This window comes from Chlorocebus sabaeus, chromosome 26 (genome assembly GCF_047675955.1).
Source record: "Chlorocebus sabaeus isolate Y175 chromosome 26, mChlSab1.0.hap1, whole genome shotgun sequence".
Taxonomy (NCBI): Eukaryota; Metazoa; Chordata; class Mammalia; order Primates; family Cercopithecidae; genus Chlorocebus; species Chlorocebus sabaeus.
The window spans coordinates 40,935,288-40,954,819 of NC_132929.1; the positions used below are offsets into that span (position 1 = coordinate 40,935,288).

The 19,532-nt window shown below is 52.6% G+C and overlaps 1 protein-coding gene across 6 annotated transcripts in view; it reads right to left on the reverse strand.

The window, feature by feature from the left end:
* Positions 1 to 12,874: 12,874 nt before the first annotated feature.
* The window catches only part of IGDCC3 (immunoglobulin superfamily DCC subclass member 3), a 51,099-nt gene continuing 44,441 nt past the window's right edge, over positions 12,875 to 19,532 (reverse strand). For 5 of the 6 annotated variants that reach the window (XM_008016234.3, XM_008016232.3, XM_008016238.3 and 2 more), the window contains exons 6-14: positions 18,964 to 19,122; positions 17,635 to 17,800; positions 17,107 to 17,354; positions 16,747 to 16,911; positions 16,251 to 16,442; positions 15,994 to 16,098; positions 15,427 to 15,565; positions 15,091 to 15,298; positions 12,875 to 14,848 (exon numbers count right to left, since the gene is read on the reverse strand). In XM_008016234.3, coding sequence (XP_008014425.1) covers positions 14,624 to 14,848; positions 15,091 to 15,298; positions 15,427 to 15,565; positions 15,994 to 16,098; positions 16,251 to 16,442; positions 16,747 to 16,911; positions 17,107 to 17,354; positions 17,635 to 17,800; positions 18,964 to 19,122 — 1,607 coding nt within the window. In that variant the 3' untranslated portion in view covers positions 12,875 to 14,623. The remainder of the gene's footprint in view (positions 14,849 to 15,090; positions 15,299 to 15,426; positions 15,566 to 15,993; positions 16,099 to 16,250; positions 16,443 to 16,746; positions 16,912 to 17,106; positions 17,355 to 17,634; positions 17,801 to 18,963; positions 19,123 to 19,532) is intronic. The other variant, XM_008016233.3, reaches the window with a different exon arrangement.

The following is a 19,532-nucleotide window of genomic DNA, read 5'->3' on the forward strand; positions in this document are numbered from 1 at the left end:
CCTGACCTTGTGATCTGCCTGCCTCGGCCTCCCAAAGTGCTGGGATTACAGGCGTGAGCCACCGCACCCGGCCTCCAGTTATTTTTTCATTTGATCCTCATAACAAACCCAATTAGATAAGTACCATTATTATCTCTATTACCAACGAAGAAAATGTGGCTGAAGATCCAGAGCCACTCTGAGGTTTTCCCTCTTTTTTTTTTTTTTTTTTTTTTTTTTAGGCAGCGTCTCACTCCATTGTCCAGGCTGGAGTACAGTGGTGTCATCTTGGCTCACTGTAACCTCCGCTTCCTGGGTTCGAGCGATTCTCCTGCCTCAGTCTCCTGAGTAGCTGAGGTTATAGGTGCCTGCCACCACGTCCAGCTAATTTTTGTATTTTTAGCAGACACAGGGAGACAGGGTTTCACCATGTTATACAGGCTGGTCTCAAACTCCTGACCTCATATAATCCACCCGCCTTGGTCTCCCAAAGTGCTGGTATTTCAGGTGTGAGCCACCGCGCCCAGCCAACTCTGAGGTTTTTCAAAGTCCATTTCAATACCGTGGCTCAAGGAAGAGCTGCGCATTTCCAGAGGTCCCATCTTCATGTTCTTTTCCCTCAAGTTGTGAGAAGGTAAGTGGTGCCAGGCTGGTGTCTCTTCAAGTCTCCCTTGGCTTTATTCACCTTTCATCTATTTCTGTCCTTTCCCTTCATCTTCTCTTTCTCCTTCCTTCTTTCACTCTTCTTTTTTTTTTTTTCCTTTGAGACGGATTCTCTGTCGCCAGGCTGGAGTGCAATGGCATGATCTCAGCTTACCAAAACCTCCGCCTCCTGGTTTCAAGTGATTCTCCTGCCTCAGCCTCCCAAGTAGCTGGGACTACAGGTGCGCACCACCATGCCCAGCTAATTTTTGTATTTTTAGTAGAGAAGGGTTTCGCCATATTGGCCAGGATGGTCTTGATCTCTTGACCTTGAGATCCGCCTGCCTCAGCCTCCCAAAGTGCTAGAATTACAGGTGTGAGCCACCGTGCCCAGCCTCAGTCTTCCTCTTTTCTGTCCTGATTTCATGCTTTCTTTCCACAAATATTTATTGAGAATTTAGTGCTACTCCATGGCAGCACTTGTGGTTCATAAAGACATAAGAACACCACACCTGTCCTTAGAAAACGTAATCCAAGGCAGGGCTCAGAGGCTCACACCTGGGAGGCTGAGGCAGGAGGATCATTTGAGTTCAGGAGTTCCAGACCAGCCTGGGCAACATGGTGAAACCCTGTCTCTACAAAAAAATATAAAAATTACGGCATGGTGGTGCATGTTAGAAATCTCAGTGACTTGGGAGACTGAGTGGGGAACACTGTTTGAGCCCAGGAGGTTGAGGCTGCAGTGAACTGTAGCCTGGCACTCCAGCCTGGACAATGGAGTGAGACCCTGTCTCAAAAATAATAATAATAAAACATAATCTTAGATTCTCAGAGCAGAGTGACAGACATACATACTATGCACAATGAGCTGCAGAAGGAAGTAGCTCTGTATAAGAGAATTCCCACCAGAGTCGCCCAGGCTGGTTTCAAGCCATGCACCCGCCTCAGCCTCCCAAAATGCTGGGATTACAGGCGTGAGCCAGTGCACTGGGCCAAGGATTACTTTTTTTTTTTTTTTTTTTTTGAGGTGGAGTCTCACTTTGTCGCCGGGCTGGAGTGCAATGGCGCGATCTCGGCTCACTGCAACCTCTACCTCCCAGGTTCAAGCGATTCTTCTGCCTCAGCCTCCCAAGTAACTAGGACTACAGGCATGTGCCACCACTCCCAGCTAATTTTTGTATTTTTAGTAGAGATGGAGTTTCACAACGTTGGCCAGGGTGGTCTCGATCTCTTGACCTTGTGATTCCCCCACCTTGGCCTACCAAAATGCTGGGATTACAGGCGTGAGCCACTGTGCCCAGCCAAGGATTACGTTTTCTTTTTATTTTCTTTTTTTGGGGGGGTGGGGACGGAGTCTTGCTCTGTCACCCAGGCTGGAGTGCAGTGGTGCGATTTCGGCTTACTGCAAGCTCCACCTCCTGGGTTCACGCCATTCTCCTGCCTCAGCCTCCAGAGTAGCTGAGACTACAGGCGCCCACCACCACGCCTGGCTAATTTTTTGTATTTTTAGTAGAGACGGGGTTTCACCGTGTTAGCCAGGATGGTGTCAATCTCCTGACCTCGTGATCCACCCACCTCGGCCTCCCAAAGTGCTGGGATTACAGGTGTGAGCCACCGTGCCTGGCCGAGCCCACACTCTTAACCACTGGGCTATGCTGCCTCTTGTAAGGGGACCCTGATTGCCAGGCCGAAGGCACTGGACTGCTCTGGGAGCAATGTGGAGATGTGGTAGGTTACAGACGCAGCCTGCATTTTAGGATGTACCCAACCTCCTCAACCATCCCACTCAGGGAGGGAGGGGGCCTGACATTCCTGGGCCTCTTTTCACTCTTCAAAAAGAAAATCTCCCTTTTAGTTTAGACCGCTGCCTGCCCCTCCACCCCCTGCTGCCCCCGACTGGACTCCCCCGTCCTCTTCTCCTCCCTACGTAGATGTAAGTTAGCAGCATGGGCTTTGAACAAGGAGTCTGCGGTTCGAGCCCCAGCTCCATCACCTCCCTTCTCGGAGCTTTGGTTTCCTTATCTCAGATGGGAGGATGACTGCAAGCCCAGCTCTGCCCACTGCACAGCTATGAGAGATGCACATGGGGTGATACGGAGCTGTCTACAAAATGCCATAAGAGGCCGGGCACGGTGGCTGATGCCTGTAATCCCAGAACTTTTGGGAGGCTGAGGTGGGTGGATCATCTGAGGTCAGGAGTTCGAGACCGGCCTGACCAATAAGGAGAAACTCTGTCTCTACAAAAAATACAAAAATTAGCTGGGTGTGGTGGCAGGCACCTCTAGTCCCAGCTACTCAGGAGGCTGAGACAGGAGAATTGCTTGAACCCGAGAGGCAGAGGGTGCAATGAGCCAAGATTGAACCATTGTACTCCGGCCTGGGCGATGGGGTAAGACTCCATCTAAAAACAAACAAACAAACAAAAGCTATAAGAAGTAATAACTAGCTGAATGCCATAACTTGTGCCTGTAATCCCAGCATTTTGGGAGGCCAAGGCAGCTGGTTCACTTGAGCTTAGGGGTTGGAGACCAGCCTGGGCAACATGGTGAAATCCCGTCTCTACTAAAAGTACAGAAAAGTATGGCTGGGCGCGGTGGTTCACGCCTGTAATCCCAGAACTTTGGGAGGCAGAGGCAGGCAGATCACTCGAGGCCAGTAGTTTGAGACCAGCCTGGCCAACATGGGGAAATTCCATTTATTCCAAAAAATACCAAAATTAGCCAGGTGTGGTGGTGGTACACACCTGTAGTCTCAGCTACTCAGCAGGCTGAGGCAGAAGAATTGTGTGAACCTGGGAGGTAGAGGTTGCAGTGAGCCGAGATTGTACGACTGCACCCCAGTCTGGGTGACAGAGTGAGACCCTATCTCAAAATAAAATAAAATAGTCTAGGCGTGGTGGCTCATGCCTGTAATCGCAGCACTGTGGGAGACTGAGGTGGGTGGATCACCTGAGGTTGGGAATTCGAGACCAGCCTGGCCAACATGGTGAACCCTCATCTCTACTAAAAATACAAAATTAGCCGGGTGTGGTGACACATGCCTGTTTTTCCAGCTACTTGGGAGGCTGAGACAGGAGAATCACTTGAACCCGGAAGGCAGAGGATGCAGTGAGCTGAGATCGCGCCACTGCACTGCAGCCCAGACGAGACAGAGTAAGACTCCATCTCAAAAATAAATAAATAAATAAATGAAAATACAATATAGGCCGGGTGCGGTGGCTCATGCCTGTAAGCCTAGCACTTTGGAAGGCCGAGGTGGGCAGATCACCTAAGGTCAGGTGTTCGAGACCAGTCTGGCCAACATGGTGAAACCCCATCTCTACTAAAAAAATACAAAAATTAGCCGAGCGTGGTGGTGGGTGCCTGTAATCCCAGCTACTCAGGAGGATGAGACAGGAGAATCGCTTGAACCCAGAAAGCAGAGGTTGCAGTGAGCTGAGATTGTACCACTGTACTCCAGCCTGAGTACTGTGAGATGGAGTGAGACTCCATCTCAAAACAAACCAAAAAAAGAAGAAAAAACCAAAAAAACAACAAAAAAAGTACAATACAAAAAAAAAAAAAAAAAAAAAAAGGCCGGTTGCAGGGGCTCACGTCTGTAATCCCAGCACTCTGAGAGGTGGGCAAATCACTTGAGGTCAGAAGTTTGAAACCAGCCTGGCCAACATGGTGAAACACCATCTCTACTAAAAATATAAAAATTAGCTGGGCATACTGGTGGGCGCCTGTAATTCCAGCTACTTGGGAGGCTGAAGTAGGAGAATTGCTTGAGCCGTGGGGGCAGAGGTTTCAGTGAGCCAAGATCGCGCCACTGCACTCCAGCCTGCATGACAGAGGGAGACCCTGTTTCAAAAAAAAAAAGTAATAACAGAAGTAGCATCATTATCATTGGGAGGACTCCACAGGGGCTCCTTCCCTTCCCTGAGGAAACTCTAGGCTATCTGACCCTTTCGATGACTTCCTGTCCACCTGGAAACCATGTAAGGCTTTCCTCAGACACATCAACCCACAAAAAGCATATGCCCTAGAAATCTAGTGGTCATTCATTCATACATTTATTGACCATCTGTTAGGTGGCAGGCCCCACGCAGCAAATGGAAGCTTTGGGCCTGCTCAGTGAGTTCCCCGTGCACTTGCGCACCTCCCAAGCTTTGCTCATGCTGTGCCTGCAGTCTGGGATGCCCTTTCCCTGTTTCCACTCCTTTTCAAAGCCTTCTTTAATTCAGCACTTCAGGATCATTTCCTTCCGTTTCTACAGTGTGCTGCTGCTACTCACCCACGTAAGTATTTGAATAGATTGCAGTTATTTGTATTCAAGCCTATAGATTCTCAGCTCACTGAGGGTCTGTCTGTCTCCTCTGGGGCCCAGCGCATCTTAATTGCTGGGCTCAATTAGTCACTGGCAGGGATCAGGCCTCAGTTCCCGTGGCTGTAATTCTTTGTTAATTCCACTGGGGGGCAGCAAAGTCCTCCAGTCACAGCCCTCCCAGGAGCCCAGCTTCCAGGGTGCAATGCTTGAACCAGAGGCTCCCTGGGCTCCAGGGAGGTCAGGCCAGCTGCAGGAGGCCCTTCAAGATCACTTTTCTTTCTTTCTTCTTCTTTCTTCTTTCTTCCTCCTCCTCTTCCTCCCTCCCCCTTTTCCTCCTCCTCTTCTTCCTCCTCCTCCTCCTTTTTTTTGAGACGGAGTTTTGCACTTGTCACCCAGCCTGGAGTACAGTGGCGTGATCTCGACTCACTGCAACCTCTGCCTCTTGGGTTCAAGCGATTCTTCTGCCTCAGCCTCCCAAGTAGCTGGGATTATAGGCGCCCGCCACTGCGCCCGGCTAATTTTTGTATTTTTAATAGAGATGAATTTTCACCATGTTCGCCAAGCTGGTCTCAAACTCCTGACCTCGTGATCCACCCGCCACGGCCTCTCAAAGTGCTGGGATTACAGGCGTGAGTCACTGCGCCTGGCTGCTCGCTTTCTTTTTTATCCTGCTCCCCTTTCCCTGGCATTCCTCTCCCCACTTTCCCCCAACTTAGGGTCACTTTGCCCTGCCTGCTTCAGTTTCTCTGCCTATTACAGTGGGATCTTTTGAACACTTAAACTCTGCACCTCACTTACATGAACTCAGTGAATCCTCTCAAACTCTTTTTTTTTTTTTTTTTTTTTTAATAACAGCTCTATCAAGGTGTAATTCATGTTCCATGCAATTCGCTGTTTAGGTGAACAATTCAATGGTTTTCAGTATATTCAGGACTGTGCAACTGTCATTACAATTTTAGGACATTTTCATCACCCCCAGAAGAAACCCTGTACCCATTAGCTGTCACTCCTCATTTTTTCCCAACCCATAGCCCCCATCAATCTGCTTTCGGTGTCTATAGACTTGCAGTTCTGGAAATATCCTATAAATGGAATGGTACAATATGTGGGCCTTTGAGACTGGCTTCTTTCACCTAGCACCTGTGTAATGTTTTCCAGGTTCATCAATGTTGCAGCACATATTCGTTTCATTTCAGTATTTTTTTTTTAACTGCTAAATATCTCATTGTGTGGATTGACCATATTTTGTTTCTGCATTCATCAGCTGATGGACAGTTGTTTCTGCCTTTTATCTACTGTGGCTAATGCTGCTGTGAACATTGATGTACAAGTTTTTGTGCAAGCATATGTTTTCTGTTTTCTTTTTTCCTTTTTTTTTTTTTTTTTTTTTTTGAGATGGAGTCTTGCTCTGTCGCCCAGGCTGGAGTACAGTGGCGCGATCTCGGCTCACTGCAAGCTCCGCCTCCCGGGTTCCCGCCATTCTCCTGCCTCAGCCTCCCGAGTAGCTGGGACTACAGGTGCCTGTCACCGCGCCCAGCTAATTTTTTGTATTTTTAGTAGAGATGGGGTTTCACTGTGTTAGCCAGGATGGTCTCGATCTCCTGACCTTGTGATCCGCCCGCCTCGGCCTCCCAAAGTACTGGGATTACAGGCATGAGCCATCACGCCCGGCCTTTTTTTTTTTTTTTTTTTTTTTGAGATGGAGTCACTCTATCACCCAGGCTGGACTGCAGTGGCGTGATCTTGGTTCACTGCAACCTCCGCCTCCTGGGTTCAAGCGATTCTCCTGCCTCAGCTTTCTGAGTAGCTGGGACTACAGGCACCCACCACCATGCCTGACTAATTTTTGTATTTTTAGTAGATACAGGGTTTCACCATGTTGGCCAGGCTGGTCTTGAACTCCTGACCTCAAGTGATCTGCCTGCCTCGGCCTCCCAAAGTGCTGGGATTACAGGCCCGAGCCACTGCGCCCGGGAAAGCATGTTTTCATTTCTCCTGAGTATATAGCTGGGAATGAAACTGCTAGGTCATCCAGTAGCTACATATTTAGACTTCATTGTTGTTGTTTTGTTTGTTTGTTTTGTTTTGAGTCAGGGTCTCCCTCTGTCACCCAGGCTGGAGAGCAGTGGTGCCATCATAGCTCACTATAACTTCAAACTCCTGGGCTCAAGTAATCCTCTAGCTTCAGCCTCCTGAGTAGCTGGGACTACAAGCATGAGCCACCACGCCCAGCCTGAGCTAGCTGTTTTTTTTTTTTTTTTTTTTGTATGGTGTAAAGGGTCCAAATTCATTTCTTTGCATATGAATATCCAGTTGTCTCAGCACCATTTGTTAAAAAGACTATTCTTTCTCTACTGAATTGTCTTGGCACCCTTGTCAAAAACCAATTGACTATACATTTGAGAGTTTATTTCTGGACTCTTGGTGCTATTTTATTGATATATATGTTTACCCAGATGTCAGTACTACACTTTTTAATTATTGTAGCTTTGTAGTAAACCAAGAAAGTATGAGTCCTCCAACTTTGTTCTTTGTTTTCAAGATTGTTTTGGCTATTTGGAATCCCTTGCATTTCCATATAAATTTTCGAATCAGCTCATCAGTTTCTGCAAAGAACCCAGCCGGGTCGACAACCCTTTGAGGTAGGGGCATGTTATCTCTATATTACAGGCAAGGAAACAGAGGTGTAAAGAAGTTAAATCATGCCAGGCACGGTGGCTCACGCCTGTAATCCCAGCACTTTGGGAGGTGGAGGTGGGTGCATCATGAGGTCAGGAGATCAAGACCACGGTGCAATCCCGTCTCTACTAAAAATACAAAAAATTAGCCGGGCGCAGTGGCGGGTGCCTGTAGTCCCAGCTACTCGGGAGGCTGAGGCAGGAGAATGGTGTGAACCTGGAGGTGGAGCTTGCAGTGAGCCGAGATCACACCACTGCACTCCAGCCTGGATGACAGGGCGAGACTCCATCTCAAAAAAAAAAAAAAGTTAAATCATTTGCTCACACTTACACAACTAGGAAATAGCAGAGCCAGGGGTTCAAACCACATCAGTTGGACTCTAGTGTCCACAGCCTGGGCCATGGCCACCACCTTCTTAGCTCCAGAGGGTGCCATGCTTCTCACTAGAAGACAGGGAACAGTGACAGCTTGTTGCTCTCAATAGCAGGGCACTGGCTCTGAGCTCTGCAGTAGCTCCCAGGTGGCAAAGGGCTGAAGGCATGTGGCCAACTGAGCCACCAGCTAAGTTGGAAAAGTTCCCCTATATAAGGTGACACCTCAGCTAGGTGTGGAAGGGGACAGCTCACTGTTCTCTGCTCCTGCTGAGGCTCCGGTTCTCCTCACCCCAGCCTCAGCCCAATAACTGGGGACTTGGTGGCCACAGGAGAGATGACTCCAAGCTTCCAGGCACAAAACTCTCCAATTGCTTGACCCAACACACTACTATAGCAGCCAGGGATTGAACCAAAGTGTTCTTTCTTGGTAGCTTTGTGACAGTGTCCCCAATACTCCCAGTTAGACACTCTGATTCCTTCAGTGCTTACCAAGAAAGTGCTGGCAACACAAGTCCACATAACAGGGAGCCAGATTTTGAGGCAATGAGATAAAACGCAGCGTATGAATCCTGGGCCTCTAGGGAAGGAAGCCCTGCCAGAGAGCGGGAGAGACATCTGCAGGAAGAGACCCCGCGATGAGGAGAAGCTGTGGGGAGCAGAGCCTGGCCAGAGGGTGGCTATTTTGGAGTAATAGCCAGGGCCAACCCTGCCTTGTGGTGGTGGCACGTGGTGCACGGTGACCAAGGGGTCATTCACATTTCTGGGAACTCAGAGTCCAGTGTCCATGCTTCTCGAGCCCAAGGAACCCTTCCCTTCTCTGCCAACCAGGCTCCTCCTCGGTCTCCTCTTAGCCCCTTATTCTCCCCATTCCCTCCCTGTTCCAAGGTAGCTACAGGGGGAGCCCAGGGGAGCAACAAAGCCCTCAGATCAGTCCCTTAAGTCCCTTCATACCCTGGATCTCCCAGGCTCCAGCAATCCTCACACCTCATCCTCCTGAGTAGCTGGGATTACAGGCATGTGCCACCATGCCTGGCTAATTTTCAAATTTTGTGTAGAGACGATTTTGCCATGTTGTCCAGCTGGTCTCGAATTCCTGGCCTCAAGCTGTCTCCCACCTTGGCCTCCCAAAGTGCTGGGATTACACAGTGAGCTACTGTGCCCAGCCCTCTAATACCTCTTTGAGGGAGGGCCTTGGGTTTAGCTGTTCCTCTCCCTGACTTGAGCCTTAACTCAATTCAAGGCAGGCCCCCACCCTTAGCTGCTCCCACTCACTCATTCCGTGTCCAGCCCCAGCGTCCCCATAGGAGTTGGGGGCACCCTCTGTCTCCTGCCGCCCCCAGCTGTGTCCCCACCAACCTCACGCACAGTCCCAGGGCCATGGGGTAGAGCTTTCCTCCCCTCCCTGCCTCCTGGCTCATATTTGTTCCCCACCTGTCCCTCCGGAGTGGCCCTGTGGTCATTTTATTTATTTATCTACCTATTTATTTGAGGCAGAGGCTCACTCTGTAGTCCAAGCTGGAGTGCAGTGGCATGATCTTGGCTCACTGCTACCTCCGCCTCCTGAGCTCAAGCAATTCTCCCCAGCGGGTGAGCCACTGCTCCCTGCCCCTGTGGTCATTTTAAAACAGTCCATACATTCTTTGACCCTCCATTGAAAAGAAGACTCTAATTCCCCTCAAATTCCCTGAATGTGGCTTGCCTTAGCGACTTGTTCTAAAGAACTGAATATACCAGAAGTGATGATGCGTCACTCGGGCCAGCGTAGAAATGATGTTGCAGTTTCCACCTGGCTCTCTCTCTCAGGACGCTTGTCCTTGGAACACAGCCACCATGCTGTGAGGAAGCCCAGGCCACACGGAGAGGCCACGTGGAGATGCTGGGCTCACAGCCAGCATCAGCCACCAGACTCGGGAGGGAGGGAGCCTTCAGAGGATCCCAGCCCCCAGGCTGCAAGCTGCCCACGCTGATGCAGAGTGTAGCAGAGACAGCTGCCCCTGAGCCCTGCCCAGGCTGCAAATTTGTAAGTCAAATAAATGTGATGTGAAACCACTGAGGTTTGACTGCACTCCAGTCTGGGCAACAGAGTGAGACCCTGTCTCTTAAAAAGAAAAAAAAAAAAAAAAAAAAGAGGTTGGGCACGGTGGCTCACACCTGTAATCCCAGCACCTTAGGAGGCCAAGGTGGGCAGATCACGAGGTCAGGAGATCAAGACCATCCTGGCTAACACAGTGAAACCCCGTCTCTACTAAAAATGCAAAAAAATTAGCCAGGTGTGGTGGCGGGCACCCGTAGTCCCAGCTACTCAGGAGACTGAGGCAGGAGAATGGCGTGAACCTGGGAGGCGGAGCTTGCAGCGAGTGGAGATCACGCCACTGCACTCCAACCTGGGCGACAGGGTGAGACTTGGTCAAAAAAAAAAGCCGGGCACGGTGGCTTATGCCTGTAATCCCAGCATTTTGGAAGGCCGAGGCGGGCAGATCGTCTGAGCTCAGAAGTTCGAGACCAGCCTGGGCAACATAGCAAAAGCCCATCTCTACTAAAAATACAAAAAATTAGCCCGGTGTGGTGGCGTGGGCCTGTAATCCCAGTTACTCGGGAGGCTGAGGCACGAGAATTGCTTGAACCCGGGAGGCAGAGGTTGCAATGAGCAGAAATCATGCCACTGTACTACAGCCTGGGTGACAGAGTAAGACTGTCTCAAAGAAAAATAAATAAATAAATAAAAGGTTTGGGGTTGTTTGTTGCAGAGCATTAGATGATTGGAACAGGTTGCAGCCTTGGTTGCGGCAGATTTCTGCCCAAAGATAGTTTGTGGGGGGTGGTGAGATTTGAGGGGGTTCTTCAGCCTGAGGCCTCTGGGCTATTTGAGATCTCAGGACCCGGATTCCAGTCAGGCCACTCAGCTTTGACACCTATTTCTGCGAACCTTCCTCACTGGAACCCTGCTCTGTCATCTACCCTAGCCTGGCTGAGACTCGTGATGGTTAGGGCAGGCCCTGCCTATATTTCCGTGGGTTTTGTACACAATTTGCATATATCTGCATGATCATACTTTGGTGGATTTTTTTTTTTTTTTGACAGAGTCTTGCTCTGTTGCCCAGGCTGAAGTGCAGTGTTGTAATCTCGGCTCACTGCAACCTCCACCTCCCGGGTTCAAGCAATTCTCCCACCTCAGCCTCCCGAGTAGCTGGGATTACAGGCGTCCACCACCACGCCTGGGTAATTTTTGTATTTTTGGTAGAGATGAGGTTTTGCCATGTTGGCCAGGCTGGTCTTGAACTCCTGACCTCAGGTGATCCACCTGCCTCGGCCTCCCAAAGTGCTGGGATTACAGGCGTGAGCCACTGTGCTGAGCCCATGTTGGACTCTTGATGAAATTTCACTTGAAAGTAGGGTTCTGATCCTAAAAGAACATCTGAAGGCACCTGGCCAGGCACTTCCAGAAGAGGCCTGTGTGTGGTGGCTGGTGCCTATAATCCCAGCTACTTGGGAGGCTGAAGCAGAATTGCTTGAACTTGGGAGGCGGAGGTTGCAGTGAGCCAAGATCATGCCACTGCACTCCAGGCTGGGTGACAAAATGAGACTCTGTCTCAAAAAAAAAAAAAAAAGTCCAACATGTAATAAGACAGAAAAAAATATGGGAAAATATATCGAGCTGGTCTGGGTGAGGGTGGGCAGAGAGAGTGAGGCCCTCCAGACAGCTCCCCCTCATCCCAGCCATAGCCAGGGAACCCAATTTACCAACTGCTCTCCTGGTATGTTCCTCTCGAAAGGTGCCCCTGGGTTTAGAATCTGGCTCTCCAGGTCTGCCGAGCCTCCTGGGTGTGAACCCAGGCTTTGAAATTCAGCAGCAGCTGCATTATACCGCTGCCTCTTACTAAGTTTGAGGCCAGCTGAGACCTCCAGATCTTTGTCAGCAGAGCTGCCATTAAGCCTAGCTTCTCTTACACCTGTCTAAGCCGTAGCAGCCCCAGTCACCTGGCTTCAGGAGCCTGGACTGAGAGACAACGGCAGAACAGAGAGGCCTGGTCGGAGTCCTGGCTGAGTGCCCTGGAGAGAATCACTCAGTCACAGCCTGTTTCCTCAGTTTCAGAACCGGGAGGAAACCAGTCCTTCCTCATAGACAGTGCATGAAAAGCACACAGCCCGGCCTGGCCAGCACCTGGAGAGCGCTCAACCTTGGTGGGTTGAGCAGGCAGTCTCCTCGCTGCTGGCCAAGGAGGCGTGGAGCGGTGGTCAGAATGCAGAGCCTGGAACCTGGTGGCCTGGCCTGGATACAAACTCGGATCCTGTATGAGGATCAGACTGACCAACTGGCTGTGTGGGATTTTGGACATTTCCTTCACCTCTCTTTTCTTGGTTTCATCAACTATAAAATGGAGATGACTGGTCAGGCACAGTGGCTCATGCCTGTAATTGCAGCACTTTGGGAGGCTGAGATGGGCGGATTGCTTGAGGTCGGGAGTTCAAGACCAGCCTGGCCAACATAGTGCAACCTCATCTCTACCAAAAATAAAAAAATTAGCTGGGTGTGGTGGCGCACTCCTGTAATCCCAGCTACTCAGGAGGCTGAGGCAGGAGAATTACTTGAACCCGGGAGGCAGAGGTCATGGTGAGCTGAGATTGTGCCACTGCACTCCAGCCTCGGCGACAGAGTAAAAAACTCTGTCTCAAAAAAATACATTAAATAAATAAAATGGAGATGACGGTCACTAGCACGTCTTCCTCACAGGGAGGGGTGAGGGCTCAGGAACTGCGCCTCGTGTGGCAGAGGTCTGTGGTGTGTGGGGTCTGCTGCTACTATCCCAGGTTCTGGGCCGGTGAGGGCCCTGGCCCACCCAGCACCCCAGCCCCTCCCCCAGGGCCTGACACAGCCACCAAAAAACTCCAGGTTCACTTTGGCAACAGGACTTTTATTCAGTCAAAATGAGCAGAGTGTGACAAAACCCAAGTCAGGCCAGGTGACCCCCAGCCCCACCCTTCCCAAGGGAAAGAGGGAGGTTCCCGAGAGAAGCTGCTTTGGGAACAGAGGGGGCACTGCCTTGAAGTTTTGTGGAGCCCTGGGCATCCACACATCATTTGGGAGAAGGGAAGGGACTACCCTTCCCCAAGTCCACACAGACACAGCTCTAGTTTTCTAGGAAAACACCACAAATTCTATCTTCTTCAGCTAATTAACTAAAGTTCAGGGTGGGGGTGTCCCTAGAGGGTTGGGGGTCAGGGACTTTTATGGTCTAATCTCATTCTTAAGGAATACACTTTTTTTTTTTCTTTAAAAAAAATTTTTTCTTCTGCTATTTAAAAAAATGTTTCTGAGTTGTAACCAAAAATAGGTATTTGTTTCCTTGGTTTTCTTTTCTTCTTCTTTAACTAAGTAGTTCAAAGAACAACACAACAGAAAAGAGAAACAAAAAGTCACAAGAACACAACCCTTAACACACCTTGTATAAAAATAGCTTCCGGCCGTGGCTGCTGACAGTGGGTTCTCCCCTGTCAAGGGGTGGATCAGGCTGGCTGGGTGCCTGAGGCTGGGGCGTCTCTGTGGGGGACACCCACACCCCCTCACCCTCACACACACACCCATCCCACACATGGTACATTCCAGGGGCCGGGCCTGCAGGACAGGAGGCAGGCGGCCAGGTGATGCCACCCTCCCAAGCCCAGGTTCCTCATGAGCATCCCCATCAAGGATGGGCTGGCTCAAATGGGAGTGGACAGACAAGACGGGGACAGGCGGCGTGCTGGGAGGTGGCTCGTTTGGACAATTTATACTTCAAGGAACAAATTTCCTCTCATTTTTGGCTTCTTTCACATTTTCTCTCTGCCCAAACCATTTCTATTTCCGCAGGCCACAAGAATTCCCCTTGGTGGCCTAACCTCTGGCCTCCCCTCTGCGGGAGAGGCAGGTGGGCTGTGGGCAGGAGGGGCGGGGAGGCAGGTCCAGTGACAACACAGCCCACAGAGCCAGCGAGCCTTGAGGTAGACATTTTCTTTCACACCTGGAAATGGGGAAGTCCTTTTTTTTTTTTTTTTTTTTTTTTTTTTTTATACTCTGGACAACAGTGTGGGAAGGGAGAGGGGGTCCCCATCAAGGGGGCTTGAGGTAGGAGTGCATTCGGGCTCTGTGGGGAAAGGGGGCTGAGGCCACCGCCCCACTGCCCCCAGGACATTCATTCCGGCTGAGGTAGGTACTGAGAGCCAAAACAGCAAAAATCCATCCTGAGAAAACAAGGTCAGTGGAGGGTGACAGTGTCAGGACCCAGCTACAGCAGGGTCATCTTTTGGAGTCTAATTCACCTTCCTCTATCTCTCTCCCTTTTGTTTTTTTTGATTTTAAGTTTTGCTTTTTAAAGAAAAATGTTAGTTCAGTTCCAAGTCATGTGGGTGCCAGGCAGAGGCGAGGGGGCGTCAGCCCAGGGAGGGAACGGGCTCCTGCAGGAACTGCTCCAGCTCCTGATGGGTGTTGTGAGGGGGGTCCCTGCCAAGGCTGCCTTGGGTTTTGACAACCCAAGAGGCAGTCAGGACAGAAATGCCGGCGAGCCCCCAGGACCATCCAAATCCCACATGACAGCAGAAATCTTGCTTTTGACCTGAGAATGGGCCCCCTCTCTGGCCACCCTCTGGAGCCTGCCAGACACTGGCTACTGTTCAGAGTGAGCTGGCTGGGTAACCCGGGCCTCTGCAGGCCTGGCAGCCTGGCCTTCACTGAGGAGGCCGGGGCCTCCATCTGGGGGTGGTGGGGCAGCTGCCAGGCCTGCGCAGGGGGCCGTGGCCTCCGCTGTCTTCCCCTCCATCAGGCCGCACCCCTGAAGTGGCAGCATGGAGAGCTGGGTCTCCTCACACGGGGCAGGGGCTGCAGGATCCTGCTGGGGAAAGAGCCCATCACACAGGTGTGAGCTTGAGGGCCAGGGCGCCAGGCTCCAACTCAACCCCACTTGGGGCTTAGGGTCTCCAGGTCTCCCTGCCTGACTCAGGGGCACAGAGAGAAGAACTGCAGCTTGACTAAGGCCAATGATTGAGGCTCGTGGCCAAGGTGAAGGGGTGCAGGATCTGAGGGTGACAGTGTCAGAGCCTGAGGCAGGGGCTTGTTCAAGACATGGACACTCACTGTGGGTCTGGGGTCTGGCTGCCCTGCTGCCCCGGCCGGGGGGAACAGCTGCTCCAGCTCCTTCATATCCACATGTTTCTCATCTCGGCCCAGCTGGCCCCGCTCTCCCCGTCTCGCCCCATTTAGGGCCAGAATGCCAGGGTCCCTTTGGCTCCGGGGACCCTGAGGAGGGGATAGCTGGTTTTCCACATCCTTACACAAGAGGACCCTAGAGGTGAGCCAAGAGTTGAGGGGAAGGAGAGAGACAAGAGCCAGAGGCAGTGAGCCCACACTCACCTTCTCTAGGCCTAGTCCACCACACTCCAGCCCAGCCCCTCTCCCTGGCCCAGGACCCACCTGCCCCTCTGGCCGAACAGGAGGAAGAGGACACAGAAGATGATGCAGGTGACCCCGATGTGGATGCCGATGACGATGCCTGTGGTGGACGTCTGGTTGGCGGCCTCCTCCTTCCGGCAGTCACATGGTGGGCTCAAGGCTGGGGACAGGGATGGGTTGGAGGCTTCGGCTCTCCAGGTCTGAAGCACTCCTAAACACCCAGCCTCTGGGGGCTCCTCTTCCTTCAGCTGCTCCCACCCCCAAGTGGGAGTGGGAATACCCTTTGACTTTGCCTACAGGACTCCAGCCCAATCTTTTTGGTTCTTTTTACCAGATACTAGGAATAGCATGGACCATTTCATCCTTGCCACAGCTTTGTAAAGCAGGTACTATTATCTCTGTATTATAGAGAAAACTGGGATCAGAGAGGTTAAATAACTTGACCAAGGTCACACAGCCAGCATGTGCATGGCCAAGCTTCAAACTGCAGTCTAAGCCTGTGCTCTCAAGCGTGGCACATGCTATCTCACCCCGTTACTTTCCCTGCTTCCCACCCACTCAGCCCTGCACTCCATCCCCAGCCCTCACCTGTCCTCTCAGATGCTCCCCTCAAAGACACAAAGCGGACTGTGGCATTGCCATCTCCATGCTGGTTGTAGGCGAGCAGCTTCACCTCGTACACTGCAGTGGGGTCTGGGGGAAGGCAGGGCGGCTGAGTGACTGCCCCTGCCCCACCACATGCTCTGTCCTAGCCGGGAAAATGAGGTGACCCCTGTACACCACCTCCTGGCCCTCAGCGCCGCACCCTGCCCAGCCCACTAGGCCCGGGGTTGTGTCTGCCTCACCGAGCTGGCTGAGGTTGTAGGAGGAGACAGTTCCAGGCAGCAGGATGGGGCCGGTGAAGGAGGTCTTGCTTGCTGGGCGGTAAAACAGCTTGAAGCCGCCCTCGTGCTGGGCCAGCCGGGGCCAAGGCTCCCACAGCAGCTGCAGGGAGGAGCTGCCCAGGACCCGCACTGACAGCGGGGGTGGGGCAGGGGCTGCACGTACAGAAAGAGGCCATGATGTGAGGACCCAGCGGAAGCTCTACCTTTCTACTTTCCACCTGTGACCCCGACCCCCAAAAGCCTGACAGCCCTCTGGCCTCTGACCCAGGACATGTGCTTATGAAAGAAGCACCTTCCTATGAATTAGAAAAAGAAGCCCTTTCCTCCAAGTAGACTCAGCCCTGACAGGCTCAGGGCCGGGCATCCAGCACAGTGCACAACCTGAACAAGTGTGCATGGTGGTTCTGCTCTGATACCCTGGGTGCCTGTGGGTTTGTGCTCCACACCCAGGCCTCACCTTCACCCAGGGTGCTGGCTAGGGTGGGCACAGAGGCTGAGCTGGCCCCCCTTGGTGTGTAGGCCTTGATGTAGAAACTGTAGGCCGTGGAGGGCTCCAGGTCGCTGACCAGGTGCTGAAAGGTGCTCTTGCTGACTGCTTCCTGATACTCCAGCTCCGGTGGGTCTGGAGAGGCACAGGGTGGGTAGGGGGGTGTGAAGGACTAGGGGAGTCCTGCCAGCATTGGTGAAATGAGGGCAGCCAGGGTGCCCGGGGGGACAGCGGGGAGAAGGAAAGGAAGGCATCGGGTCAGGATGTGCAGGATTGGAAGGGATGAGAAATAGTGAATTAGAGGAAGGGGGAGCAGAGCTGGCCGCGCACCAGCAGCCTTCCTGATGTGCAGGACGTAGCCGATGATCTCCTTGGTGTTGGCCAGCGGCTCACTCCAGGACACACGCACCTCAGTGGAAGACACAGAGACCGCCCGCACATTGCGGGGAGGCCCAGGGAGCCCCTCAGCCCACAGTACAGTCAGCCTGGCACTGGCCTGTGATGAGCCCGCACTATTCTCAGCCACACACTGGTAGATGGCCTCATCTTCAGGACCGATTCCAGAAATAGTCAGTGTGCTGCAGGGGAGAGAGAGCCTCAGGTTCCCTCCTTCTCCCTGGAGGTTGACCAAATCTCCCCATTTGAGAGATGGAGAAACTGAGTCTTTCCAGGAGACTAATGACTTGTGTGAAGTCTCCCAGCAAGTTGGTGGTGGAACTGGGACTCCAACCCAATCTCCAGACTCCCAATTCTGTGCTCTCCCTGGCAGGAGGTGCACAGTCTACTCAGGGCACTCACTCCAGGCCCCCCTTTCCTTGCTCTCCCAGGTCCTCACCCCAGCACACACCACACACGTACCTGTTGTTGTTCTTGAGCCTGACGTGGCCTCCCGGCCCCAGCACCTGTCCGTTCTTCAGCCATGTGACGTGAGGCGGCGGCTCACCCTGGGCTTGGCAGGTGAACATGGCTGTGGTCCCAGCTGGCCTGGAGATGGACTGGGGATGCTGCACAAACTCAGCTGGGGCTGCGAGTGGGGTCAGGATGGTGGGGGGTGGGTATGGACAGAGACAGCTGTGAGTGACGGCATGAGGAAGGGAACAGGGGATGGGACCAGAGATACACAGGGCGAGAGGTGGGCTCCAAACACACATCTGCCCCCTGAAGACTCCTCCAGGTGGGGCCCAGCCTCTACTCCTGCCCAGCTCAGGAGATGGCCCACCTCCCTCTTCCCTCCGCCCCAGGCAGACCCGAGAGGACTCCTTTATAATGACTATTTAAAAGACTGACATTTGTATCCGAAAGCAATCAAGCTGAGCTCCCTGTTCAGGAAATTGTTAAATAAATAAATGTGCTAATAGGTTTGGCTGCACCTCCAGAAAGCGGTAATGACGGGGAGATGTATGAGCCTCAGTACCGGGGGCCCCCTCGCCCCCACATTCAATTCTGCTCTCCTCCAATCCCAGGCCTCAAGCCTCCATTAAAACCGGGAAATGAAATGCGCCATCACTTTCATTTGGACAGATTAACGGCACATGGAATGCTAAACAAACGGGCATTTAAGTTCCTAATTCTCCCACTTCCCACCCTTTCCCCCGCCTCATCTCCGGCAGGGAACCACCACAGGAAAACCCTGAAAATGTTCATCCAAGCCCAGTGCATGGGGACAGTTAAGCCCCATGGCCAGAGGCCAACTAAAGGACCTGGTTAGCGGCAGGGCCCCGCCCTGCAGGAGGGGAGGCAGCTTTGCGTGCACAGTGAGGCTGCTGGCGACAGCGTGAAAATGACAAGCAGGCCAGGAGCGCACAGGCAGGCAGGTGTGAGCATGGACGTGCCACACGTGTGAATGAAAACAGCACGTGGGGAGACACGTGTGAGCGACACAGGTGGGGACACCAGCTGAGATGAGAAAGTGGAAATGACTCCACGGGTGTCGGGGCGCTGACGGCCCCCGGAGGCCACGCAGGTGCTGCTACATGACCAAGACGGTCCACCCATTCCCAATGCAAGCATTCGATGGGAGAATGCACCGCCTTTGGCCTGGCCTGGGGGCCGGTGAGGGGCGAGGGGCAGGGCGAGGGCGAGTCCAGGAGACTGGGGTGAGACAGGGCCCTGGGGTTGGGCCTAGGCCAGGAGGAAGGGACAGTGCGGAGATCCCTGCCCTCCTCCCCAGGGTTGGCTGATCCATACCTTGCACCACCAGCCGGCCTTGTGCTGTTCTCCTCACCCGGGTGCCAGGTCTGTTGGCCGCACAGACGTAGACGCCGGAGTGCTGGACCGTCACGTCTGAGATGATGAGGTTTCCCGTGCCCAGCACCTGGATGCCCTCCACCCCAATAGGGCGACCATCTGGGGAGGAAGGGAAGGGGGGATGGCTGAGGGTCAGATATAGATGTGTAAGAAGGAAAGTAAAGGAAACTTCCAGAGGGCTCGCCCTTCCTCTCGTCTTCCAAGGAGCCTCAGTCTTTGACTCTGCCCCTTCCCTCCCAGGCACCTTAACATGGAAAAGGCAGCAGAGTGCAGCACAGAACCCTCGCGCCTAGCAGCGGACGCCCTGTCCTGAACCTAGCATCACCATTGACGCACGGGCCACCTGAAAGGCCCTTCCCTTCTGTTTCACAGTCTGTAAAGTAAGGAGTCTGGATTAGATTGACGTTTCCCAGCCTGGTTTTTCTCTCTGGATCCACAGTCACATATCCATTCTATGCCTGGATGGTAAGTCACATCACAGTACCCCTGTGACCTGGTACAGGGGGGAC